At 38.4% G+C, this 27166-nt stretch overlaps 2 protein-coding genes across 4 annotated transcripts in view; both read left to right on the top strand.

The window, feature by feature from the left end:
• The window catches only part of nectin4a (nectin cell adhesion molecule 4a), a 14968-nt gene extending 4500 nt beyond the window's left edge, over window positions 1–10468 (top strand). The window contains exons 4-11 of one of the 2 annotated variants that reach the window (XM_058395623.1): window positions 1454–1732; window positions 2407–2524; window positions 4594–4745; window positions 5080–5239; window positions 5438–5513; window positions 5629–5688; window positions 5798–5971; window positions 6867–10466. In XM_058395623.1, coding sequence (XP_058251606.1) covers window positions 1454–1732; window positions 2407–2524; window positions 4594–4745; window positions 5080–5239; window positions 5438–5513; window positions 5629–5688; window positions 5798–5971; window positions 6867–7313 — 1466 coding nt within the window. In that variant the 3' untranslated portion in view covers window positions 7314–10466. Of the gene's footprint in view, window positions 1–1453; window positions 1733–2406; window positions 2525–4593; window positions 4746–5079; window positions 5240–5437; window positions 5514–5628; window positions 5689–5797; window positions 5972–6866 lie in introns of both variants that reach the window. The other variant, XM_058395624.1, reaches the window with a different exon arrangement.
• A 4545-nt stretch (window positions 10469–15013) lies between these two features.
• On the top strand, window positions 15014–26336 carry coro1b (coronin, actin binding protein, 1B). 2 transcript variants are annotated; one of them, XM_058395790.1, is made up of 11 exons: window positions 15014–15301; window positions 17277–17482; window positions 17649–17771; window positions 19778–19907; window positions 20782–20963; window positions 22962–23081; window positions 23769–23873; window positions 24457–24602; window positions 24720–24777; window positions 24893–25213; window positions 25385–26336. In XM_058395790.1, the coding sequence occupies exons 2-11, from the start codon at window positions 17279–17281 to the stop codon at window positions 25505–25507; spliced, it is 1512 nt and encodes a 503-aa protein (XP_058251773.1). In that variant the 5' UTR covers window positions 15014–15301; window positions 17277–17278; the 3' UTR covers window positions 25508–26336. The 2 variants fall into 2 exon arrangements, with proteins under 2 accessions (XP_058251773.1, XP_058251774.1); XM_058395791.1 differs by lacking the exon at window positions 15014–15301 and adding an exon at window positions 15663–15814.
• The last annotated feature ends 830 nt before the right edge of the window (window positions 26337–27166 follow it).

Here is a 27166-nt window from a genome sequence, read left to right as displayed (position 1 = left end):
CCAGGTACTTACATTTACATTAAATGATGCAAAATTGTGTGAAAACAAATAGATACACAAATGTATTACATTTTTCTGTTACTCTGTCCGGTGACTCACAGTGTGCATGCCGGTCAAGGCGAAATAGTTGCATATATTTCAGAATTATCTCCATGACAGTACATAACTTCCAGGGCAAGGCAGTATCAGATTCTATCACTGACTAATACTTATGCAATATCACATAAAAAGAGTGCAGTAGAGTGGTACTGAATAGCAGGATATTACACCCATGACTGTGAGTGTAACATTGTGTTTAATCCCCAGTAACTTGATATTTCAGACAAAATATGGCCAAAGATGTTGTTTATATTTTCTCCATCAACAAAAAAAATAAATCATTGCTGTGTGATGCCATATATGATGTGATGCCTACATCACAGCAGACTTGGAAAACTGTTTGTCCGATCAAATTAGTGGACTGTTGTATAATACCACAGTTGAGGCTGGTCATTGGTCCTCCATTGGTGGAACTGAAAAGCATTCACTACGTAGTCAGGAGATGCCTGTCTGGGTAGACTCATGAACGTGTGTATGAGGAAGAGGGCAACAGTTTGAAAAGATGCAGTCATGTGATAATGGAAAGCTGGCTAGGGGGTGGGAATTGACTGATGACAATGATAATGTCCTGAAAATGATAATGTCCTTGTAAGTATCTAAAACTGAAACTGACATTCTTATTGAATTAAAGGTCATTGGTCCTCCAGTCAGTAAAGGTTAAAAAGAAGGCTGTAGGGAGAGTTTTAATGTCTTTGTAATCATCTGTAATGCATTAACATTAAATTAAATCAAATAAAATTTGTAAAAATATATATTCAACATATCAACTACATAGAAAGATGCATTGAATCAGCTTTTTTCATTAAAATGACTAAATAAATGTTACTGAGGAGAAAAAACAGGTCATTATTTGGTTGTTACTGGACAGTTTTAAGATGACATTTTGCTTGTCAATAGAGTGTATACAATGACAACATCTTCAGCCGTTTAGCCTTAATCTTAAAATATCTAATATCTTAAAATATTGTGAATTTAGTCGACTGTTTCTTATTATATGATTACATTAAACCAAATCATAGATTAAGAATTCTATTTCTGGACATATTCAACTATTTGGTTGATTATATTAAATATGTAAAAAATTCTTTATCATTCATTTTTAGAAAGAAGCAAAATTATCTTGAATTATAAGAAAATTAAGGCTTTACTATAGCAACCAATTTCTAGAAATATCCCAAATAATATTAGATTTGGTTTTTTGGAAATTTATAATAAGAAATAGCAGATAAATTTGGCAAAATTCAAGATATTGTAACTTGCTGTTATTTTCTGCAGTGTATTCATTATGCAGCTAGGTTTATATATAAACTAATTATATTTTAGTACCTAAAACTTGTGTTTTCTATCCCCTCAGCTAAACCCATCTCCACATTGGACCCTGTTATTCTAGTTGAGGGACAGTCATTTCGGCTGGCTGCCACGTGCCGTGCAATGGCAAAGCCTCAGCCTGGTCTCTCATGGGATACAGATCTACCAGGCCAGAGCCAGAACCGCAGTCTGGACAACGGCGTCACTTCCATCCAGTACTTACTTCACCCTTTGAGGAGTATGAACGGACGTAAACTGGATTGTCTGGTCTGGCACCCATCTTTGAAAAGTTCACTGAGGCTCACTAATCAGCTTGTGGTGCACTGTGAGTTTAATCTCGTCATGTTTTATAGAGGTTGTCATTATAGTTGTCACAGAAGGATGGCATGTCAGATTCATTTAGAACGTTGCCTGCGTTTTACTTGCATGCCAATTATGTGTCTGTGTAGTGTAGTGTCTTTGTTAGATGTTATAACATTTCTTAACAACTTATTAGTCATGCGTCAGTTAAAGTTAGTGTACCTGTGACTTTAATTTAGAAAATGAATGACAAGATTTCAAGCATTAAGAGATTAGATTTCTACCATCCCTACACATAATTAGCCATTTTGTCCCCCAGATGGAAACTACAAGGTCCATTTAGTTAGCTACTCTGAACTTGTGTTTTAACATGTAGAGGCTGGCTCCTAGCATCTGTTTTGTGTCTGTCTCAGGACTGTGACTACCCAGTTTCTGTCTGATTCATTGTCTTAACATCTTATGTTACAAGAAATTATCTAAACACCGTTTGGGTGTGACCGCCTGAATAGAGTGGTTTGCATTAGTTTTAAACAATGTGGTTCTCAGTAGCAGCATTAATATTGTATAATTATTTTTGATATTATTATTATTATTATTATTATTATTATTATTATTATTAACACCATTGGATATAATGTGTCAGTTAATTTTATGTTCATCGAAAAGCAACTGCAACGTGTGTGTGTGTGTGTGTGCTAGACCCTCCGGAAGCAACAATCTCGGGTTATAATGAGAACTGGTATTTGGATCTTGAGGGTGCTCAACTACAGTGCAATGGTGCAGGAAACCCCAAACCACAAAACTTCACCTGGTCCAGGTAAATTACCACAACTGTCTGACTTTCTGTCTATAGTTTTCTTCTTTTTTCCATTTAAAAATTCCATTTTTTTTGTTCTGAAAAGCAAATAAAATAAATTAGCATGTGCAACTCAAAAAAGGTGAAATCTTCTGATAATTACACAAATTAAAACAAACTTCACTGCATTCTTGATGGTTTTTGGTAGCAGTTGTCTGAAATTTGTCCTACTGTATGGTTTTGTAAAATCAAGCTAATACAAATAATGCCTTGATGGAAAAGCAAACGAGTGTGGTGTATTTTTATAAGCAGTTATAGTATAGAGTGTGCCAAAAGTCTTCATACATATGAGAAATTAACACTTATTAGCAAAATGCTTATGATGTGATGTTCTTTTTTATTTTTTTACACAAATCATCCTCTACATGATTGCCATTTCTTTGTAAACACACACTGAGACACCTCTCACACTCACAATGAACTCATCTGTTGTTATGAATGTAATTGCACTTTTGAATGCGTTCCTTTAAATGACCTTTGTGCTGGTTTTTTTCCTGGTATACCAATACACTTTTCCAGAACCTGGAGTAACTCTGAACCGTTAAACGGATAAACCCTCACCAAGCACACTGGTCACTATTTTTCCAGTTTACATTTCACCCTCTCTTATCTACCTGCCTCCAGAAATGCCAAGGCTGACACAGCCTCTTGTGTTCTTCTTGCTGCACCAAGAAAGGGTAGAGGTGAAGCCAATCCTCCCACCATTGTGGTTTCTGGGAAATGTTGTTTGTGGCCTGTATGGACCTGACAAGTATGAAAAATTTTGAAAAACCTTTTGCGACAAATGTTTCAATTTCCCCTAGACTGAAAGACATTTCCAGATGGTTAAACCTTAAACATGTGACTCAACTTGAAGATAAACTAGTTTCATTTTTGAAAACGTGTAAACTTCATGAGTTCAATATTCCAAACGTGTCAAGACTCTTGGCGTCAAAGAATGTTTTTTTACTGTATGTATGGAGACTTTTGGGACACCATGTGTAAGTTCAAACCAATACAACTGCATTAGCCTTAAATTCGTGAAATCTCTTGAAATTTCTTTCTAGTTGACACTTGATTTCAACCTATGCCTTGATAAGCGACTAGTAAAAACTAGATGAATAATACTTGTTTTTCCCTAGCTCTCTCCAAAGAAAGGCTGTTATTTGTGTGTGTTTTCTCTCTGCCTAAATGCCACAGTAATCCTGGCTCAAGGTGTGGTATGACAGTGATTCAATCGAAATTCATTAACACACCCTGATTGAATCATTTCTTAGCCAGATCGAACTCTCCTGTACGCAGTTTGTTGACCTTAATGACATCATGGATGTGAATTTTCAATAGACTTCATTTATATGATTCTTTTTTATTTCATTCAGATAACATTTGTTTTGTAATTATGCCATAAAACAGATTCCTAATTTTGCAATTGTCCGTATGAGCCTCCAAGCACATTTGGGCAGTTAGATACTTGGTTCCTGAACTTTGTCTTACAACACACAAACACACTCACACACGCTCATTAAACATTTTGGCAGGCACCCTAAGTGGGAGAACCTGTTCTGTATCTGCTTGGTGCAAATGCAAAGCAAGTAAAGTAAGTGCATCCTAGTGTCATGTTCCAGCTTGTGCAAAACCGTCAGGAACACACACGAACATACACATTTTCACACGAAGGAGGGAGTGGTGGAGGAGAAAGTTGGAAAAACAGCAGATGACTCGTAAATGAGTAGACATAGATTTGGAAAGGATGGACGTCATAGAGCATTATGTCTGAGCCTGAATTGGGTAAACATGATGGCATGCAAAAGTACTCTTGCTGGTTTTGTGCATCATGTAAATCATCATGTGAAGCATTTACCACACACTTCCTTGAATTTTCATAGGCTGTAGAAATGAGGCATAGTTCATGATTGGCTTGAGTTGAAAATGATGAATTCAATCCTTGGATCCTTGCTAAATTATCATTGGCGTGCACTGCCTCTCTCCATGTTACTTCAGCTGTTAGGATAAATTGAAATATGCATATAACAATATTATCTATTACACAGGAAAGATGGCGGTTTACCAGATGGCGTGACAGTGGAGAAGGATATACTGAGGTTTGACAGGCCTCTCAGATTAACAGACGCTGGAGTGTACAAATGTGTAGCCACTAATGTTGTGGGGTCTGGGAAAGTGGACATAAAAATAGAAGTAGCAGGTATGCATCTCTGTTTTTAATAAAATGGTGTCTATCCTTTTGTTTTTGTTTATTATACTGGTGTTTATACCATACAGTGGTTAGTAATTATTATTTAATATTATGTTTTTCATAAGAAGAAATGTATATAGTTGTATTATAGCTAACATTCCAAGAGCTTTATCACATGAATTTGGTTCTTCATCTTTTCATGTGCGTATCATTACTGACCTCTAGTGCATGTACAACGACATGCACTGCACTTTGTCTTTTTTAAATAGGCTATATTAAAGGACTAGCTGAGTTGTAGAAGGTGTATACACTAACAGGTGTGTGTTATCTTTTTGTACAACAGCGGAACCAAAAAATCCGACATCCTTCGACAGTCTCCTGCTGATCATCATTGGAGGAGTTGCAGCCTTGTTGGTGTTGATTCTAGTGATTGTTGTAATAACAGTAAACCGACATCACAAAAAAAGAAACAAACAACTGGTTATGGAGCTGGATGAGAAAAAGTAAGACGGAACATTTTTCACTCATTCATCTACAGTTTATTACAGAGGACTTGTCTGTATCACTTTTGATATAACAACAGTATTTAATAATCCATATTTTGGTTTCTTTTCATTCATTATAGAGAATTCAATGCTTCAGCCAATATCTCTACTAAAGAGTCTATGTAATAAATCTCTCTCTCTCTCTCTCTCTCTCAGAGAAGAAATTAGCACTCTATCCAGACAGGCCTCGATCAGAAGAGTTGCCTCAGTCAGCATTGAAAATAAATACCAGGTATCAGCCTAAACTCCCACTGTAACATCCCTGCAACAGTGGATTAACTGTACATTATGTATGAATTAATTGCATCTTACATTTCCCTTTACCTTTCCCTGCCCTATCTTATCAGATGGAGGATTCCATCCCTTTAAGAGTTGAAGGAACAATTCGGACCAGTCTCAGTTCATTGGTTGGTTTTTGATTTCTTCTGTCTCAACTCTTTTAATGCAGTTTAAGATAGAATTCAATTTAGTTGTCATTGCCTTTTTTTTTTTAAATGAATATCAACAAAAAAACAGGACCGTCCCCGTTCTCGAGACAGTCATTCCACTGTGGGACTAGACTCTCTGGGTCGACCTGCCATTTGTAACACATCCAGACGAGGCAGGGAGCGAATGCTGGACAGAGAGAAAGATGATGAGAGAGTTTCTAATCGATTGAAAATGGAGCCATTTGTCAGGATGAGTGATCTGGTACGTACACTATTATGCAGTTCATCCTCATACGTGTGTTTCACGTATATTTAAAAGAGTTATGACTGCGGTAAGGCACAATCAAGGCATGCTGCTTTCCAGTCCATTAACTTTACTTTTGACCTGTTAATTATAGCACGTAAAGGCTATAGATTGCTAGGCCCAACAGTGGCTCTCTGACAATTCGTAGATTTAAACTGACTATACCGACTTGTCATTAGCACACAACAAAATCCAAACTGAACCACTTTTTTGTCATTAACTTTATTTTCGGAGACTTAATGAAGTAAAGTAACTTTTACTTCAATATTACCCATAATGCCCTTCGACTACCCGTGCTTTAGCTCTCTCACCTGTGCTTTAGCTCTCTCACCTGTACTTTAGCTCTCTCACCTGTACTTTAGCTCTCTCGCCTGTGCTTTAGCTCTCTCGCCTGTGCCTTAGCTCTCTCGCCTGTGCTTTAGCTCTCTCGCCTGTGCCTTAGCTCTCTCGCCTGTGCCTTAGCTCTCTCGCCTGTGCTTTAGCTCTCTCGCCTGTGCCTTAGCTCTCTCGCCTGTGCCTTAGCTCTCTCACCTGTGCCTTAGCTCTCTCACCTGTGCTTTAGCTCTCTCGCCTGTGCCTTAGCTCTCTCGCCTGTGCTTTAGCTCTCTCGCCTGTGCCTTAGCTCTCTCGCCTGTGCTTTAGCTCTCTCGCCTGTGCCTTAGCTCTCTCGCCTGTGCTTTAGCTCTCTCGCCTGTACTTTAGCTCTCTCGCCTGGGCTTTAGCTCTCTCGCATGTACTTTAGCTCTCTCGCCTGTGCTTTAGCTCTCTCGCCTGTGCTTTAGCTCTCTCACCTTTAGCTCTCTCACCCCTTTTCACTACATTTGTCTTTTTCTTGTTTTTCTTTCGTTTATAGGATAGCCAATTCCACCCTCCTCTACCGGTTTCTGCTTTTCCAATGGAGCAGACTGCTGAAATTATCAGGTCTCGGAACGGTAGCGCCATTCTACCAGCAGATGGAAGACCACAATCTGGAGGAGGAAGCATAACTAGCAGCAGAGCAGGCAGCAGAGGGCATCGTTCCCCCATAAATTCAAACTACCACATACATACAGACGAGGATGACATGAGGCCAGTTGATGAAGGGTCTGAGCTTTCCAGGGGCCAAATAGAACCTGATGGTATGGATAATGGAGACAGCGAGACTGCAAGCTCACAAATATCCGAGGCCATGTCCAATCACTTTGAGCATAATAACGGTACACTATGGCCTAAATCGAAACCCAACAACATCGTACTAGCACCGGAGACCACTCGATTGCTCCATACAAACATTCTTCATCACACTCCTCATATAGTGTAGCTCTCAGACTTCAGCACTGGGCACCGTCATTGAGCCACAACAGAGTGGCTGACATTCGGATTCTGCGAGATCTTGGTGAGATACTGAGACTGGAGCTTTGACACCTGAATGTTTCAAAATCAAAACTAGGTGACATACTCCATTGTACTGCAAATGGTTCTACAACCGAGTTATTCTACAAACTTTATGGTTCTACAAATGATTATTGCAATGTTAGCAATTTATCATCTGTAGGAAAAAATCTATTTTTATATGACATATACTTGGATTGAGTGGTATTACCTGTGGGACTGACTTTCCCTGGCTGCATGTTTCAAATGTGCTCATGCTTTTTTTTTTTTTTTTTTTGTGGATGAGTATTATAACACTTTCAGTGAGAGACAGAAAAGCCGTAACTGTGAAATGATGCCATGACAAAAAGGGTAACCTGCGTCCTCCTGTTCTTCTTGCCACGCAGTTGTAACTATCTTCACAGTACCAACCTGGGGGATTAAACCTGTTTTCCTGGGAACTTTCTAACACTGATGAATTACAATGGCATGACCTGTGAGCTATGTCTTTTTATTACTGTATATAAAAGTCGCACTGTATGCTGACATGAAGTATTATTAACTATATTTGTAAATGTTTTTTGTTTTTGTATGTTGGTTTTTCCAAATTGGACTGGATTATGCTAGGGGCATCAATTTATGCTTATGGTTTAGGCCTTAAAAGTGTGCTTTGAGTAAACATAGTACTATATGTAAAGGCTTAACCTCTTAGACTCCATGGATGATTCTACACATCCACTTATCAGGCAATATTCGCCTAATCAGTTTGCATGTAGTTGCTGGATGCCTTAGGGTTCAGGAATGTAAAAGAGGGGAATGCTAAGGCCAATTAGTTTAATAAATTATAGAGCTTTTGAAAGTATTCAGTTCATTATCCCCATATATGAGGACTTGCTTCACCTGCAGTTTACAAATGTGTATAATTTTTTTTGCCTTTATTGGATAGTGTTTTGTTAACCCTGCGTGAAAGTGTTATGATAACCTGTTGCTTGTATTTTGCTTTACTGTGCTGCTCAATAGTGCTTGGAGTCTGGGAAATGGTGCTAGGTATATGTGCTTGTAAATAGAAATGTAAAATAATATGCAGTGTAATATCACGTTTTGTTATTTCTATATGTTTGCAGATTTGTTGATGATTTGTGCTTATTCCTGGGCAAATCGTGTACAGATCAATAGCTGCATTAGAAAAAAACAACAAATTTATTATTCATTTATTTTCAGTAACCACTGAAGATAAACCCCTGGTGGGGGTCATGGTAGATCCTGAACCTGTCTCAGTAACACCAGGTGTGACGCAGGATTACGTTGTGGATAAGATGACAGTTCTCTACAGGGTAGGGTTACAGGAAGGCATTTTACATTGGAGGTCCTGATATTTTAAAAGCATGTGGCATGCTTCACACCTGAATATACCTACACACCTTCACACCTACTATAGCACCCATTTTCTGTAGCGCTTGTCCTACACAGGGTTGCAGGGAACCTGGAACCTATACCAGAGGACTCAGGGCAAAAGGCAGAGGACAATCTTCATCCCATCCCAGAGCATACCCATTCATGCACTATGGACAAAGATGCCAATCAGCCTACAATGCATGTCTTTGGACTTGGGAGGAAACCGTAGTATCCGGAGGAAGCCCCCAAAGCAGGGGGAGAAAATGCAAACTCCGTTCACACAGGGCAGAGGCGGGAGTCAGACCCGCCACCCTGGAGCTGCAAGGCAAATGTAATAACTAACCGACCTTTAATATAGCACGATAGATCTGAATATTTAAGATAAGGTAAAATAACTGATTATGTTATATACTACTGCGCTCCATCTAATACATTAATGTTTCTATAACAGCTCATTCATGGCTGACAATCTACATAATTCAAATCTAATAATAAATCACTTATAAATGTTTTGTTGTATAACATAGAAAACGTGTAACTGTCAACGTGATACCATATTCTGTTAAGAGACATTTATTTAACATTTAAGTAAGGAGTGTCTTTGTTTTGTAAACAGTAACAGTCAGTAAGTTTCCCGACATGGGAGTTAGTTCCTGTTCACACAAACGTTATATGTTAAGTAGCTATATGCACTCATTCCTCCACAAGTCTCTCTTTTTTCAGTTAATGTGTCATGTTAAAGATAAAGCTCCTCTGTCCTGAAAACTTGAGTCTTGTGGATGTTCCATAACATTAAATGTAACTATGAACATTTAAAAAGTGTAATGTATCAATCATTGATAAATTAAAAAATTCATTTTTGACAAATTGCTGTGGTGGAAGAATGTAATATATGCAACACTTAAAAACTACAACAAATACTATTTCTTTGTTTTTTTATGTACTAATATTCTTATCAGTGTTTTTGCAGCTGCAGCAGCATTTGAAGTTTACAGAATCCTGAATTTGCAGCTGCAGCATCCTTAGCACCCACACTTCCTTCATCCGTGCTACAAGGATACAATATTCAATTATAGAAGGGAAATGATTTATAAACACACTATCCAGTGTTACCCAGATGAGGATGGGTTTCCTACTGAGTCTGGTTCCTCTCAAGGTTTCTTCCTCAAATCATATCATTAGGGCTTTTTCTTGTCACTGTTGCCTCTGACTTACTCATTAGTGATCTGGAAATTTATGTAAAGGTGCTTTGTAACAATGTCCAGTGTTAGTGATGTTAGTGGTTAGCACATGTGCCATGCACCCCCAGGGTTATGGGTCTGTGTGTACAGTAGTCATTTCCTAATGGTGGTAGTATGAAGGAGGGATGTCTTCTGCCCTGCAATACAATGGCATCTCTTCCTTTTTCAGTGCCACAGGTTGGAAGAAACCACAGAAGAAAATCCCCACAGGACAGACATGGTCAGCTAACAGCAAACTGTTTAAATGATAATACAAGTCTCTGCTCCATATAGGATTCACAAAATTAATTTATTTAGTTAAGAAAATTTATCAGCAGGCAAGTTATGGTCGAGCTTCCACTCAGTGCTTTTCCAGCACTTCTTCTTGAATGCATTGGCCATGCTGTGAATGGAAAAGAGACTGATGACTGAGATCACTGACTTTACCCAGAAGCTCATTGAGAAATTAGCAAACTAGGAAGAAAGGAGGCCTGTGATTAGGCAACTTTCCAATGTGTGTGTGTGTGTGAGTGTGTGTGTGTGTTTTAATGATTACCTTCATTATTACTTATCATTACTGATAATAAACCCACATTGAACTCAAATTCACTGATTCATTGTACTTTTATTGCATGCTATATCATTTGACTTTAACAGTAACGTTTTCTATATTTTATCTTAGCAGTAATTATACATACAGTGAGGGAAAAAATTATTTGATCCCCTCCTGATTTTGTACATTTGACAAAGAAATGATCAGTCTGTAATTTTAATGGTAGGTTTATCTGAACAGTGAGAGGCAGAATAACAACAAAAAAATCCAGAAAAACACATTTCAGAAAAGTTCTACATTGATTTGCATTTTAATGAGTGAAATAAGTATTTGATCCCCTATCAATCAGCAAGATTTCTGGCTCCCAGGTGTCTTTTAAACAGGTAAGGAGCTGAGATTACGTTAACTGTGTGAAAGACACCTGTCCACAGAAGGAAGCAATCAATCAGATTCCAAACTCTCCATCATGGCAAAGACCAAAGAGCTGTCCATGGATGTCAGGGACAAGACTGTAGACCTACACAAGGCTGGAATGAGCTACAAGACCATCGCCAAGCAGCTTGGTGAGAAAATGACAACAGTTGGTGCAATTATTCCCAAATGGAAGAAACACAAAAGGACTGTCAATTTTCCTCGGTCTGGGGCTCCATGCAAGATCTCACCTCATGGAGTTTCAGTGATCATGATAATGGCGAGGAATTACACTGGAGGATTTTGTCAAGGATCTCAAGGCAGCTGGGACCATAGTCACCAAGAAAACAACTGGTAACACACTACGCCATGAAAGACTGAAATCCAGTAGCGCCCGCAAGGTCCCCCTGCTGAAGAAAGCACATGTACAGGCTCATCTGAAGTTTGCCAGTGAACATCTGAATGATTCAGAGGAGAACTGGGTGAAAGTGTTGTGGTCAAATGAGACCAAAATCTAGCTCTTTGGCATCAACTCAACTCGCTGTGTTTGGAGGAGGAGGAATGCTGCCTATGACTCCAAGAAGACCATCCCCACTGTCAAACATGGAGGTGGAAACATTATGCTTTGGGGGTGTTTTTCTGCTAAGGGGACAGGACAACCGCACCGCATCAAAGGGACAATGGACGGGGCCATGTACCGTCAAATCTTGAGTGAGAACCTCCTTCCCTCAGCCAGGGCATTGAAAATGGGTTGTGGATGGATATATTCCAGCCTGACAATGACCCAAAACACACAGCCAATGCAACAAAGGAGTGGTTCAAAAAGAAGCACATTAAGGTCCTGTAGTGGCCTAGCCAGTCTCCAGACCTTAATCCCATAGAAAATCTGTGGAGGGAGCTGAAGGGTCAGCCACAAATCCTTAATGACTTGGAAAGGATCTGCAAAGAGGAGTGGACCCAAATTCCTTGAGATGTGAGATGTGTGCAAACCTGGTGGCCAACTACAAGGAATGTCTGACGTCTGTGATTGCCAACAAGGGTTTGCCACCAAGTACTAAGTCATGTTTTGCAAAGGGGTCAAATACTTATTTCACTCAATAAAATGCAAATCAATGTAAAACTTTTTTGAAATTTGTTTTTCTGGATTTTTTTGTTGTTATTCTGTCTCTCACTGTTCAGATAAACCTACCATTAAAATTACAGACTGATCATTTCTTTGTCAGTCGGCAAATGTACAAAATCAGCAGGGGATCAAATAATTTTTTCCCTCACTGTAATCACCTGATAAATGGCTAATGCCTGCATTACTAACAGTTTGATTTTAAGTTTATTTGCACAAATTTTTTTAGCACCAGCCACCACTGGACTAGACTAATTTATTCCTGCTGCTCAACTCATTTATTTACAACTCACCAACTTAAAACTAGTTTACATGCACAATATTTCTTGGAGAATGTCTGCACAGACACACAGACACACACACACACACTATAGGCATTATTAACCTCTTTGACTCAGTTAGTTTAACAAATATTACCCATATTTATTGGTTAAATGATATCTTGTTCGTTAGACTGTAATTTTATCATATACATGCACTGTCCACTTTATTGGGAACACTTAGTACATTCATTCTTTTATATAATCAGCCAATTGTGTGGCTGCAGTGCAATGCAAACAACTATGCAGATACAAGACCAAAGCTTCAGTTACTGTTGACTTTAAACATCAGAATGAAGAAAAATGTAAAATGTGTGAAAATGTGAACCATGAGACTTTGATGGTGGTATGGATGTTGGTCCCAGACAGGTTTATTTGTGTATTTCATAAACTGTTTATTTCACACACAACAAACAGGGGACCAGCATTGGACTGGGATTTTCAACAAGTACATGTGGGTGTGATGGTCAGGTGTAAAGAAACCTTTGGCAATATAATGATTATTGATCCACTTGAAAGTGTTATTTATGTTAATCTTGCAAGGATTGACCACAGATTAAACCAATTTGACAATCAGTGTCACTAAAAACTAGAGAACTGCAACATGAAACTCCATGTAGACTCCAAAAAAACCTTTGCTGACTTGACAAGACTGATCCCTATAAGAGGAGGTGGAAATTTAATAGAGACAGGAGCAATGGGTCAGTGTGAAACACCATCAGTCTTGCAGTCTCCGCCACAGTACTTGAGCGATCTTTTAGTCTTTAATGATCCGCCACACCTACTCCGATCAAAGGGTGCTGGTTACTTGGTAGTACCTCAAGTAGCAAAGGCCACATCAGGGGGCAGAGCTTTCTCTTTCAAAGCCCCAAAGTTATGGAACAGCCTTCCAATTAGTGTTCGAGATTCGAAGTCTAGGCTGAAGACATATTTGTTTAGTCAAGCTTTTAATATATAGTTCTTAGGTAAAGGAGCAGATCTGGAAGGTTCATGGGCATAGAGTGTTTGGTGTACTGGGATACTGTGAAGTGGTTGGATGCTTTATGTCCCGGGAAGCCTTCATGTCTGTCACCTTCTGGCTCTCCCTTTTAGTTATGCTGTCATAGCTAGTCTTGCCAGAGTCCCTGTCTGCACTTTACACATCTTACATTGTCTTTAAACATCACACGATCAGAATCATACTTAATATCTTTCTCTTTCTCTCTCTGTCTTTCTCTGTCGAGCTATACACCCCACTCCTGAGCTCCCAGTGTTTGCCAATTTCCATTGTGACCACTGCCCTACCCCTGGTCAGAGTCTCATCGCTTGGTGGTGCCCATTGATACTGTGGATGGATCTGTGTGGACCCGGAGACAGCCATTGACAGAGCTACTTGGGGACTTTCACACCGTCACAGATCTGTCATTTCATCTGTCAGCTTGTGACAGCAAAGAATTAGTGTCTATAATGACCTTAAAAACTACAATGACCTAATAGTTCCTCATGGGCCATTGATTGCTGTTGTAGAAAGGACATTAATCAGCTACAGTTATGTTATTTACTGTTTAGTGTCACCCAAATGAGGATGGGTTCCCTTCTGAGCCTGGTTCCTCTCAAGGTTTCTTCCTTTTCATCCCAGGGAGTTTTTCCTTGCCACCATCGCCACAGGCTAGCTCATTAGGGATAATATAGGGATAAAATAGTTTAATAATTATTCTTATTTCTAGTTATTCAGTTATTTTTTATTTTCATTTCCCCCCCTCCCCTTTCTCTGTTTTTCTTCTTTTGTAAAGCTGCTTTGAGACAATGTTCATTGTAAAAGGTGCTATACAAAATAAATTGAATTGAACTGAATAAAAAAAATACAAAATAGTATAAGACCAAATAAAATCATGCAAACTTAAGCAGAGAATCAAGCTACAATTTAGCTCACAGGTAAGCAAAATACAGGACTATGTGAAATACACTGATCAGCTATAACATTATGAGCAGTGAGAGGTGAAGTGAATAACACTGATTATCTCCTCATCATGGCACCTGTTAGTGGGTGGGATATATTAGGCAGCAGGTGAACATTTTGTCCTCAAAGTTGATGTGTTAGAAGCAGGAAAAATGGGCAACCGTAAGGATTTAAACAAGTTTGAAAAGGGCCAAATTGTGATGGCTAGTCGACTGGATCAGAGCATCTCCAAAACTGCAGCTCTTGTGGGGTGTTCCTGGTCTGCAGTGGTCAGTGTCTATCAAAAGTGGTCCAAGGAAAGAAGAATGGTGAACAGGCAACAAGGTCATGGGTGGCCAAGGCTCATTGATGCACATGAGGAGTGAAGGCTGGCCCGTGTGATCCCATAAAACAGACGAGCTACTGTTGCTCAAATTGCTGAAGAAGTTAATGCTGGTTCTGATAGAAAGGTGTCAGAATACACGGTGCATGATGGGTCAGGGCTGTTTTGTTTGCACAATACTAGGCAGGTCGTCATAATGTTATGCTTAGTCGGTGTATGTCAAGTGCAGGAGACAGGGTGCGCACTTCAGTTGTAAAAGAGCGCACCTTTTCTGAGCGATGCGGGACTTTTATTCTGAATTCTACCATGAAATATGAACCCTCAGGTGCCTGGTTCTGTATGTGTGCTTCTACCCACATTTTGTCAGTAAGATAAATAACCATCTGCTTTACTTGAGAAGCACACGACAAATGAACAACGTGTACACGTTTCTTTTATTATCCGAGTAAACATTGCGCCCATTGTGAATACTGAAGCCATGACGCGCTTGGAACAGGAAATGTTGTTTGGCACAAAGGCTGTGCATACTTCCCTACTATGTAGTACGTATACAGTGCAGTAACTAACATATATCCATACTATACTATATAGGAGGGCAGTGCGCGATCTGTGACGGAGACAATTCCCTCCCGCTCCGGCTGCGATTAGACTGCTGTAGGTAGGTAGCGCAATAAATCATATCATTAATGTCCACCCAGTGCATTATTTCTTTAAATTTGTATCTTCTGATAGCGAATGTGGTACTATATATATATATATGTATGTATGGAAAATTTGATTTTACTGCGTAAACAGGCGTCTTCCAGGTGACCGTGTTATCTCCATGTCATTTGATGCTACATACCGGGACACTTCATTCTAAGCATTTAGGATGGCCGCTCGTGCGCAACCTCTAAGCTATTCATTATTTTTTTAACCCGGTCTTCATGTAAGATATACGATTACACATACGACATTACTCTAAAATAAAATAATTTTAACATTTTTTCCCCTGAATGGATTAGTGACTCTCTTAGGCTGAGCATGCAGAAATTTTCCACCCGGTTATGCAAAACTATACTAACGACGGACTGAAAGCATTTGTTCACTGTGTGTGTGTGTGTCAGAGTATTGTCTATTGCCTTTTCTCTGTCAGCCTGTACTGTTTTATTTCCTGCAAACCTAAACCAAGGTACAGTAACTCTAATAGTCTCTTTATAGCTTGTGTATCGCACGCGCATTCCATGTATTTTGTTAGGCGCCCGCGAGCGCGTGATAATTGTTAATTAGGCCTCTGTTATTTTCCGCAGCAGTGTTGATACAGTTTTTGTTCATGCATTTGCCATAAATTATATATTATTTAAAGGCTCCCTACAAGATGAATGGAAGGAAGGTAGATGAAGGAAATATAGGCAAATAAAATCTCCGCGTGATCTGTATAATTCTAATGAAAAAGTGCACGAGCGTTTTGTGTGGACGCCAGACAGTAGTAGAAGCGATGCTTTAAAAACAAAAAGTAGAGTTTTTTTCCCTTGAGTAATAAGGGGAACAGACATCTCTTGGCTTCTTTTGTTTCTTCCATACTTCATCAGCTATTACCTCGCTACTGCTGAGTTCAGTGTCTATTTATAGCTGGCTTTTAAACAGAAATAAATTCCGATTAGTGAAGTCAATTTCTCGCCATAGCAACTGATAGCCAATAAAATGTGATGAAACAAATTAAGGTGTGGTTAAATATGGAGTCTTGAACATCATGGCAGCGCAATTACTGCGCGAACCGATTATATTTTCACACATAATCATCTGTGCAATACGTCTATATGTGTTGACACCCGCGAATAAGCATTATAAACATATTACAGAAGCGGTTAGAACCATTGGCTCATTTCTGGTGCATTTGTAAACAGTTTAGATCGGATTTTGTTTTCACATCCAAGATGGACCATATTCAAATGATGGTTCTACATCTTAATCATATCTGATATCTGGCTTGCTCACTATCTGTACGCACATATTCAGTTTTACAGTACACAGGATAGTCAGTGAAGTCCAGATTAGATAAATGGTTTTTTATCAGGCTATTGGGTGATGCATTGTGTTTGCTTTATAGAACAGGACGTTATATGAGAACCTCAGTTGAGGGTTTGCATTTATGCTACAGATAGCAGATGTGTGAGTTATATATTGTTGCTTTTTGATCACTAAAAAGCCAAGATGGCTAAAATCATATATGAAATATTTCACATTTGTTAATCATGGTCAGATGTATGCCTGTCTGAGTTGTAGTCACATAATAGGTTTCAGACTTCTCAGGTTTCATTTTAGAGGAGGAAGGGGTTCTCAGTTTTACTAGTATGATATTAGCTCATTTGGAACCCATTACCTCAGTCAAAGCATTATCTTCCTCTAATGGATATGTTGTTAGTCTCCATGGATTGCTGTCAACACAGCACTTAAACAAACTCTTTCAACAGGCTTGTACTTCCTAGCTTTTATAGTGACCACAGTAATGATCGAGATGTTATGCATTTATTGCCAGTTAGGATGATTTGCAGTGTGCATGATATATCATGCAGAATTATAACATTCACTGGTCATTAGACATTTGTTGGAGAATAAATGCTTCAAATTGCTTTGTTGTTTGTTCTTCTCAGTCATGTCCTTCAGGAGGGGTGTGGTTAGGCAAAGTAAGTTCCGACATGTATTCGCCCAGGCATGGAAGGCGGAGCAGTGTCTGGATGACATCAGAGTTACCCGTGTGACATGGGATGGGCAGCTCTGTGTAGCCAATCCAAAGTTCATTGCTGTTATTACTGAGGCCGGAGGGGGCGGAGCCTTTCTTGTATTTCCACTCACAAAGGTAACAAAATATAAATCTATAAAATAAATTTATTAGAATGAGTTCTGTCACAGTTTTAATTAACAGTAACCAACTGATGGCTAGCCAATACCTTTCTTACAATATCAACCGAAAGCAAAATAGAGATGAGTTAATGATTCATTTATACTGTGCATTCTTTCTCTAGACCGGTAGAGTGGACCAGTCCACTCCCGGGGTGTGTGGCCATGCTGCTCCTGTGCTTGATATCCAGTGGTGCCCACATGATGACAACATAATTGCCAGTGCTTCAGAAGACTGCACAGTAAAGGTATATGCTCCATGTGAACAAGGTTTGGTGTCATTATGGGTATATATATATATATATATATATATATATATACCCTTGAACTTTTCCATATTTTGTCACATTACAACCACAAACCTAATTGTATTTTATTGGGATTTTATGTTATAGACCAACACACAGCGGAACATCATAATTCTAAAGTGGAAGGAAAATGATAAAAAAAATTTTTTTACAAATAAATATCTGAAAAGTGTGGCATGCATTTGTATTCAGCCCCCCTAAGTCAATACTTTGTAGAGCTGCAGTTCTAACACATGAACATCCTTTGATCTAAACCATTCAGCTGTAGCTCTGGCTGTATGTTTAGGATCGTTGTCCTGCTGGAAGGTGAACCTTCGCCTCAGTCTCAAGTCTTTTGCAGACTCTAACAGGTTTTCTTCTAAGATTGCCATCTTTTCATCCATCTTTCCATCAACTCTGACCAGCTTCCCTGTCTTTTGTGAAGAAAAGCATCCTCCCCACAACATGATACTACCGCCACCATGATGGTGTATTCAGGGTGATGTGCAGTGTTAATTTTCCGTGACATTGTGTATTGCATTTAGGCCAAAAAGTTACATTTTGATCTCATCTGACCAGAGCACCTTCTTCCTCATGTGTTCCCCACAAGGCTTGTTGCAAACTGCAAGACTTCTTATGGCTTTCTTTCAAAAATGGCTTTCTTCTTGCCACCCTTCATAAAGGCCAGATTTGTGGAGTGCACGACTAATAGTTGTCCTGTGGACAGATTCTCCCACCTGAGCGGTATATCTCTGCAGCTCCTCCAGAGTTACCATGGGCCTCTTGGCTGCTTCTCTGATTAATGCATTCCTTGCCTGGCCTGTCGGTTTAGGTGGATGGCCATGTCTTGGTAGGTTTGCAGTTTTGCCATACTCTTTCCATTTTCGGATGATGGATTGAACAGTGCTCCTTGAGATGTTCAAAGCTTGGGATATATTTTACAACCTAACCTGTTTTAAACTTTTCCACAACTTTATCTCTGACCTGTCTGGTGTGTTCCTTGGGATTCATAATGCTGTTTGTTCACTAATGTTCTCTAACAAACCTCTGAGGGCTTCACAGAACAGCTGCATTTATACTGAGATTACACACAGACTCTGTTTACTAATAAGTTGACTTCTGAAGGAAATTGGATCCACTGGATTTTAGTTAGGGGCATCAGAGTTAAAGGGGGCTAAATACAAATGCACGCAAGAGTTTTCAGCTTTTTATTTGTAAAAACATTTATCATTGTCCTTTCACTTCAGAATTAAGTGCCACTTTGTTTTGGTCTATCAAATAAAATCCCAATACAAACATTTATGCTTGTGGCAAAATGTGGAAAAGCTCAAGGGTATGAATGCTTTTGCATTCAAGGCATTATATATATATATATATATATATTATAAATATTATATATATATATATATATATATTATAAATATTATTATGCTGATAATACACAAGTATTTATGCTTTTATATTTATAACATTATGTTATAAGACATAATATAACAAAAAAATGTAAATTGTAGAATTTTGGTAAAATCATACAATTAAAGATTAATATTAAAATGATAATACATTTTGACACAATCTGTTGGGTTTCCACGCAGACCTACTGTACCTATTGTGATACACAAACCTGAAATCATCATACTGATAATGTTATGCTACAGTATTCACTTTCATAAGCCGAGTTTTACCCATTCCTAAACTCTGCATCCAGCTAGCTAATCAAGAAAGGTTTTGAATGTGATTCTGTCAACATGACAAGCTGTGCTTGGCTGAACCCTAACCCTAACCCCGGACTTTGCTTGTTTGTACAGTACTACTGAGGAGTTATAAGTAAAGATGCCTAATTATCATTTCTGGTTACATGTTTGTTTTAGAATGTATTTAACAAAACTGTGCATGGAAGGTTCTTGTTTCTTTTATTTGTTGTGTGAAAGTGTGCTGAAAGAGGTCTTCTGTTACACTGATGGTAGATATGGCACATTCCTGAAGGCGGGCTCACAGTACCAATGACTGAGGCTACAGTAACTCTAGAGGGCCACAGTAAAAGAGTGGGCATTTTGGCCTGGCACCCTACAGCACTTAACATCTTACTAACTGCAGGTAATCTCGTTGTTTGGATGATTTTGCATTGTGCCTGCTTCAGATGCATAATTTGGATAATCTGGACTCTCATTTTGGCTCTCCTTTTTTAAAGGTCAAAGGCCGTTCTTATTCTAGTCTGGGTTAGTTAGCCTAGTGTAAAATGTTAAATGTAATTTGTAATATAACTAAGCAGGTAAACGCATAACTAGTTTCACAACTGTTTTGTTTTGTTTTTGTTTTTTGAACATTTTTTTAATTTTGCAAAACTATTACTGTGCAAAAGCCTAAAAGACAAAAAAAGACACAATAATCAGAGGGGATTATTGTACAATAAAATACTAATTTTATTTTATTTTATTTATATATTGTTGTTGTTAATATTGTTTTGTTGTTGTTCTTTCGGCTGTTCTCTGTTCGAGGTCAGCACACCGGATCATCTGGTCCGCTTATTTTAATTTTGGAACAGGTTTTATGGTTTTATATTAAGAGTTACTTATATGTAGTAGTATAGTATTGTGGCTTGTATTATATTGTGTGTTTTCACTTGGTATTAAAGTCAACTATTTGCTGTGTAGATCATTCTAAAAAAAAATCCTTAATTTTAATCTTAAACTTAAACATGTGCAGTATCAGCAAATCATTTAGGTTTTGTGCATTTGGTCAATTTTATCCTTTTTTGATTTGAAATCTATTCCGGGGAGTCTGTCTGGGCAGGTGGTGTAAGATAAACAGCACACAGAAGACACTCCTGCAACTAGTTTGCATTAGCATGCAAATGCTGGAATTGTAAATTCTTGCAGTCATGCTTTGAACTTTCTTGCTACACGTATGCGACAAAAGGTCTACTTTCACTTTATTTATTTTGACATTCTCACTTGGGTCTTTGTTTCAGGTTGTGATAATGTATTGTGCATATGGGATGTTGGCACGGGTGAGCTGGTGTACGAGCTGAGTGATGTGCATCCGGATCAGATCTACAGTGTGAGCTGGAACAGAGAGGGCAGTTTGATCTGTACCACCTGCAAAGACAAAGCCCTGCGTGTTATTGACCCCCGACGGGGAACTGTCCTTAAGGTCAGTCTTGGAGACCCAAACCGGTAGTGTCTAACAACAGATGGATCATGTATTGTTCGATTACTGGCCATTTACCTTACAGACAAAAATCAGTAGTAATATTCTTAGCTCAGAAACTATTCTCTACACCTGTGTGGGTGATTCCATAGCACCATTTGTGTCCCACTGATATTACATTTATAAATATTTGAGTCTCTTAAAAATGAAGACACTTTAAACATAGGTTCATTGCCTTCCACAACAACGTATGAATAGTTCAGATAAATAACTTCAAATATTAATAGCTTTTGGAAATGGACACTCACTGAGCACTTTATTAGGAACACTATTCTAATACTGGGTAGGGCCTCCCTTTACACCTAGAACAGCCTTAATTTTTCATGTAATGGATTCCACACCATGTAGGAAACATTCCTTTGAGATTCTAGTCCATGTTGATATGACTGCATCATACAATTCCTGCAGATTTTTCAGTAAAACTAAAACAAAGTAACAAATAAAAAACGATGTAATTAGAATGTACTTAGTATGTAATTTCATGTAGTTAACATTTTAGCATAGATTAACATGATGGTAGTGAACTGCATTTTGTATATTTGCTAATTCTTTACTATAACCTTGTCACTTTTTAAACAGGAAAATGCATTTTTTAGCAAGAAAATTGCAAAATGCAAAACAAACTTCACACTAGCTTAAGCGGTGACATACATCGTTCCACTCATTGAAATCCACACAATATGAGATCTGAGACATGGTTTCCATACTTTTCAGTATTAAAGTTCAAGATACGGAGGAAGATAAGGAATTCAGGTGGTACAAGCTCTATTAATACTTTTTGCACAGAAGGAATCATGCACAGAAGGAGCCTGTTGTTAGCAGCAAAGGTCATAATGTTAAATAACCTATTGTTAGCTGTATAGGTCATTTGGCTGCTGGGCAGATCCAGTAATAATGATTTATCGATGAATAAAAATGATTTAAAATTCTAAGGAACTCTAAATCCTTACTCAGGATCTCAGGATCTTCTCAGGATTAATCCATTTACTCTGCATTGTGCCGAATTTGTACAAATATGAAAAATTCTTCTTCTGAGAGTTCATATGTATCTACAACCTGCTGAAATGTCATTAGATTATTGTCAATATGAAATATGAAACTATCATCCATCATTCCTGGTGGAAAATCAGGGTTATTTAGTATTGAGATAAAGACAGCAGTAAACTTGTACCTGCCTTCCAAAGGATTAACACAGCTACCTCTTATATCTTTAAAAGAATATTAGTTCTTGCTGTGTATATTTAGATGAGTGTATTTCAGTGTTTAACCACACAAAAGAGTCATTTTCATAATACAATCATGGATATACACTAATATTGCCAAAAGTTTTGGGACACCCCTCCAAATCATTGAATTCAGGTGCAGTTTTTCATGGGTTGGGCTCAGGCCCCTTAGTTCCAGTGAAAGGAATGCTTCTTAATGCTTCAGCATACCAAGACATTTTGGACAATTTCATGCTCCCAACTTTGTGGGAACAGTTTGGAGATGACCCTTTCCTGGTCCAACATGTGTCAACCAGATAGAACATCTTTGGGATGAATTAGAGCGGAGACTGTGAGCCAGGCCTTTTCATCCAACATTAGTGCCTAACCTCAGAAATGTGCTTCTAGAGGAATGGTCAAAAATCTCATAAACACATTCCTAAACCTTGTGGAAAGCCTTCCCAAAAGATTTGAAGCTGTTATGGCTGCAAATGGCAGGCCAACTCCATATTACATTCATGTGCATGTAAAGGCAGAAGTCCCAAAGCTTTTGGAAATATAGTTTAACTTAAGCAGACATTCAGCTGATTATAATAGTGGGTAACTCTAGACTTCCTTTCTCTTTAGTCAGATAAAGTAAAATTGACATCTTAAGCCTTGGCCATTGTTTACAGACTCCTATCAGTGTAATGTATGTCTGAATAGCCTGAACTGTTTCTGATCCTGCCATTTCCCTCAGATACGGGACAAGGCCCATGAGGGCACTAGGCCAATGAGAGGTGTCTTCCTGACTGATGGAAAAATCCTGACAACTGGCTTTAGCCGCATGAGTGAGAGACAGCTGGCCTTATGGGATACGGTGAGACAAACATTGCCACCATAGTAGAAGAAAAAAATACATTATTTTATTTTATTATTATTATAATAATTAAATTATTATCTTGACCACACTTCCACATGATATGATGAGTCTCAAATCGTTTACAGTACGGCATTTACAGTATAGTACTCAATATAATGTTATATATGTTAGATTATGAAATAAGCATTTCACAAAAATAACAAATATGACTACTTTTAAACTATTTGAAACCCCTTCTTTCTGAGTTAATCAGAAAAGCCAGCTAGTTACTTTCACAATCAAGTATTTTCACACCCTAGCTAACTATTGTTTGTGATACAATGTGATTTCATGGCTAGCTAGCTTTAGGATTTCTCTAACAACCTAGTAGCTTTAAAATATTTTATATAACACTAACTAGCAAGCTTTGGGGATTCCAAACATCTTGCTAGCTTTTTTTCTCTAATGTTAATGTAACTGTTATTTGGATTTATTATTTAACATTAGCTAGCAAGCTTGACCAGTTCTCTCATGTTAGCTACCTAGCAATATTAGTCAAGTTTAGACAAGATTAGTCTAGTTTCCACTACTTATCACAAAAGCTTATATCATTTTTATCAGAGTACTTTTTCAAACACACTCCCAAATGTATGTTTTTAACTGAGTAACTTTTGTTCTGTGTTTGTTTGTGAATATAATTATTAGAAAGATCTCTCAGAGCCAATGGCAGTTCAGGAAATAGACGCCAGTAATGGAGTTCTCCTTCCCTTCTATGACCCAGATACCAACATGATCTATCTGTGTGGAAAGGTAAACCTATCCAAGTACACTATCACTTTTACCCAACACGACAACATGAGATTTCACTTGGTACTTGCCAAGTGCCATGTTTTGTTGCTAACCCCTCTACACAAAGCACCACACAACGACAATGCAAATGTAATAACAACACAGTGTGTGTGCATGTGTGTACATGTGTGTGTGTGCCTGAGTGTGTGTGTGTGTGTCTGTCTGTGTCTGGGTGTGTGTGGAGGCCAAAATGCTGCATCATTTCTACCTAGGGTGTCAAACTCGTGGTTAGCCACACATGAAAAAAAACCTTTTTGTTAGACAGTTAATAATTACACATCACCAAATCTTCTTAGATGTGTGAATTTGGTATTGTCTGAAACATACATTACAAATGCACAAATAATGAATCAAATGTGGATATCATTGTCACCTCACAACACTAGAGTGCCCTTACAGAGACTGCCACTTTTTCCTAGTCTTTCAATTTGTGGGTCAGATTACAGCCTTTATTGGAACTTTATCAACAGATTCTTGTGCTAATATTTAATGAGCTCCGCAGTCTCCCAAAAGACTTATTCATTTCCAATAATCTCTCTCACAGGGTGACAGCACTATTCGGTACTTTGAGGTAACCAACGAGTCTCCTTACATCCATTTTCTCAGTCTCTACAGTAGCAAGGAGCCTCAGAGAGGAGCTGGTTTCCTCAGCAAGAGAGGCGTGGATGTTAATAAGTGTGAGATTGCCAGGTAAAAATACCTTTACTAAGTGTACTATAGAATCAGTGACTTTTTTCGACAGGTAAAATATCTTTCACACATTTAGAGCATTCTATCATTGTGTGCTTTTCCTTTTATTTCATTCAGGTTCTATAAACTCCATGAGAGGAAAGTTGAGCCCATTTCCATGACTGTGCCAAGAAAGGTACGCCCTGTAGGCAGTTTTTATGCAAATGCTGTTTTTTGTAATATTAGGAACAGATATATTACACGTATAAAGTATTAGGAAAGAATTTACATGTTGTGTAAATGTCCCGCAGTCAGACCTGTTCCAGGGGGACCTGTATCCAGACACAGCTGGCTTAGAGCCCGCTTTACTGGCTGAAGACTGGATTGCAGGGCAGGACGCTCCTCCAATCTTAGTTTCTATGAGCGGAGGCTACAACGTTCCTGCCTCCAAATATAACACTCTCCGCGGAAGACCTAAGCTACTACCTCAGAGCAACTCAGCTACTAACATCAGTAGCAACACTACAGCTCTCAGCACAAATGCTACAGGCAGACAGACAGAGAGTGAGAGGACACAGCAAGTGCAAAGTAGGAAAGAGGTTGAAGGAGGGACAGAGAGAACACGGAAAGAGGTAAAAACACAACCGATATCATCATTAGTCACTGTTGTCAGTAGCTATGCATTAAAATCGCACTGGAATCTAATGAAGGAACCAAGATGGTGTTCGATTCTTTTGGTATTAATTGAAATCATTTTCTATCTCTATCTCTTTTTCTAATAATTCATTGGTTTCTCTCCTCAGGATAACCAGCTGGCTGAAATTTTGACTGAAATCCGTGCCCTTCGTGCTCTTGTGTTAGCTCAGGGTCACAGGATTGACGTGCTCGAGAGGCAGTTAGCGCGAATGGACGATGGAGAAGTGTGACCTACGGAGACCCATAGCCTTAAAGTAACCTACTCTACAATAGCTTTACATTACCGTGAAGGGAAACACAGTTCAATACTTTAAGTGTAACATGATAAATATTGAGCATTGACGTTTTATGCTTGTTTTAGGCGTGGGTTAATTATAATGAATCGAAACAAAATAGGAAACTGAATGTCACTTTTACATCAGGTACTGACTACTGCTGCTTTGAAACTGATTTAGGAAAGATTGCAGTATGGGTTGAAGTACTTTTTTTTTGTTGGCAGAAGCATTTGGGTGTGTAGCTCCTCAATAGGAAAAGTATCAATGAGAGAGCAATATGGAACCCAAAATCCCACATGCTGTACTCAAGTAGCTTTTGCTATTAACTAGCCTTGATGGTCATAAAGCATATCTGCATCTACTGGCCAGAACTGTTAACATCATCTTTTCTACTTGCATTAGAAGGGTTTAAATCTTAACAGTGTAGCTGTTGTGACATTTGTGGTGTGGGTTAGTAAGTACACTTCATTTTATACCATTAGAGACTGTGTTTTGTGTAGAGACTCTGTGGGCTGTTTGTATTCTTAAAGCCTATGTAGCACTGAAGGATTCGTAATGGATAACAGCAGGGCTATGATAGATTTTTTTAAATCTTTTAAATCTTTTCTCATTCCCACATACTGTATATTTTTGTGCACTACAATCAGGGATGTCTGTATGCTCATCCTTGTTCCTTAATCATGTTGTTTACACTTTATGTGCTTTATGTGATGAAATGTGAAATACATTTTTTCTTGCAGGCCTCACATTTAAAATAAAATCCATAAGCGTGTTCAACACTGAATTTATCTCAACGACTCTGATTTTGTTAGTCACTGTAAACAGCATCTGCGTACATGCATGTAAGACAGACTTGATTACAGACATGCACCAAGCCTACTAGTGTTAATGAAGGAATGCCAAGTCTGTGGTTAGAACTCAAACATACTGCAAAATGGAAATGTATGATGCATGCATTCTGCATGTGCATGAATGTAACTCTATGTGTCGGGTGGTGGTCTACACAAGGAAATAGGAAACTAAAAATTGTAAATTGTCCAAGGCAGCCATGTTTAATCAGATGTATATGTCCTTTCCTGCTGAACACATCACTGTATATGATGGCACATGACATGCTATTTAAATCAAGGAGCAGAATTGCAGCAATGAAAAAGAAATCTGCTTTTGTGCACCTCTGCAAACAATCAAGTGCCTTTCATTTACATGAAGTGTAATGTGTTAAAGCCCCTTGACACTGAGAGAAAGCACATTTTCACCTTTTTGCTAATTCGAAAGAAAACAATTCCAGCTCCACACAAAGAAATAATCACCAATTGATGACAGGAGCGTTGCAATTCAAAAACAGCTATGCAATAAATGCAGGAAAAAACATTTTTGGAGAATTTAATCCTACATTTAAAATGTAGACAGCAGAGTCTACAAATCGATAACCATAAACTTTTTACTATTGATCAACACAAGGTATCTAGCCCAGCTGTCTTCCCCTCTTTTCTGACATGTGGCCAGCCAAGCATCTTTGGTTCCCTGACTGAAATCTTCCTTTTTTCCAAGTGATATACTGGCATGAGTGTGTGAAGTACATTGTACAATTATTCCCCAGGAGCATTTCTCATC

The sequence above is a fragment of the Hemibagrus wyckioides genome, linkage group LG07, assembly GCF_019097595.1.
Source record: "Hemibagrus wyckioides isolate EC202008001 linkage group LG07, SWU_Hwy_1.0, whole genome shotgun sequence".
NCBI classification, from domain to species: Eukaryota; Metazoa; Chordata; class Actinopteri; order Siluriformes; family Bagridae; genus Hemibagrus; species Hemibagrus wyckioides.
This window is presented reverse-complemented; position numbering and strand designations above follow the sequence as displayed.

Bases quoted from the DNA above. Each gene is read 5' to 3' on its own strand.
- coro1b (XM_058395790.1), top strand. From the start codon at position 17,279: ATGTCCTTCAGGAGGGGTGTGGTTAGGCAAAGTAAGTTCCGACATGTA. The intron at 23,874-24,456 runs GTAAACCTATCC...TCTCTCTCACAG, and splicing joins TGATCTATCTGTGTGGAAAG to GGTGACAGCACTATTCGGTA. The intron at 24,778-24,892 runs GTACGCCCTGTA...AATGTCCCGCAG, and splicing joins CCATGACTGTGCCAAGAAAG to TCAGACCTGTTCCAGGGGGA.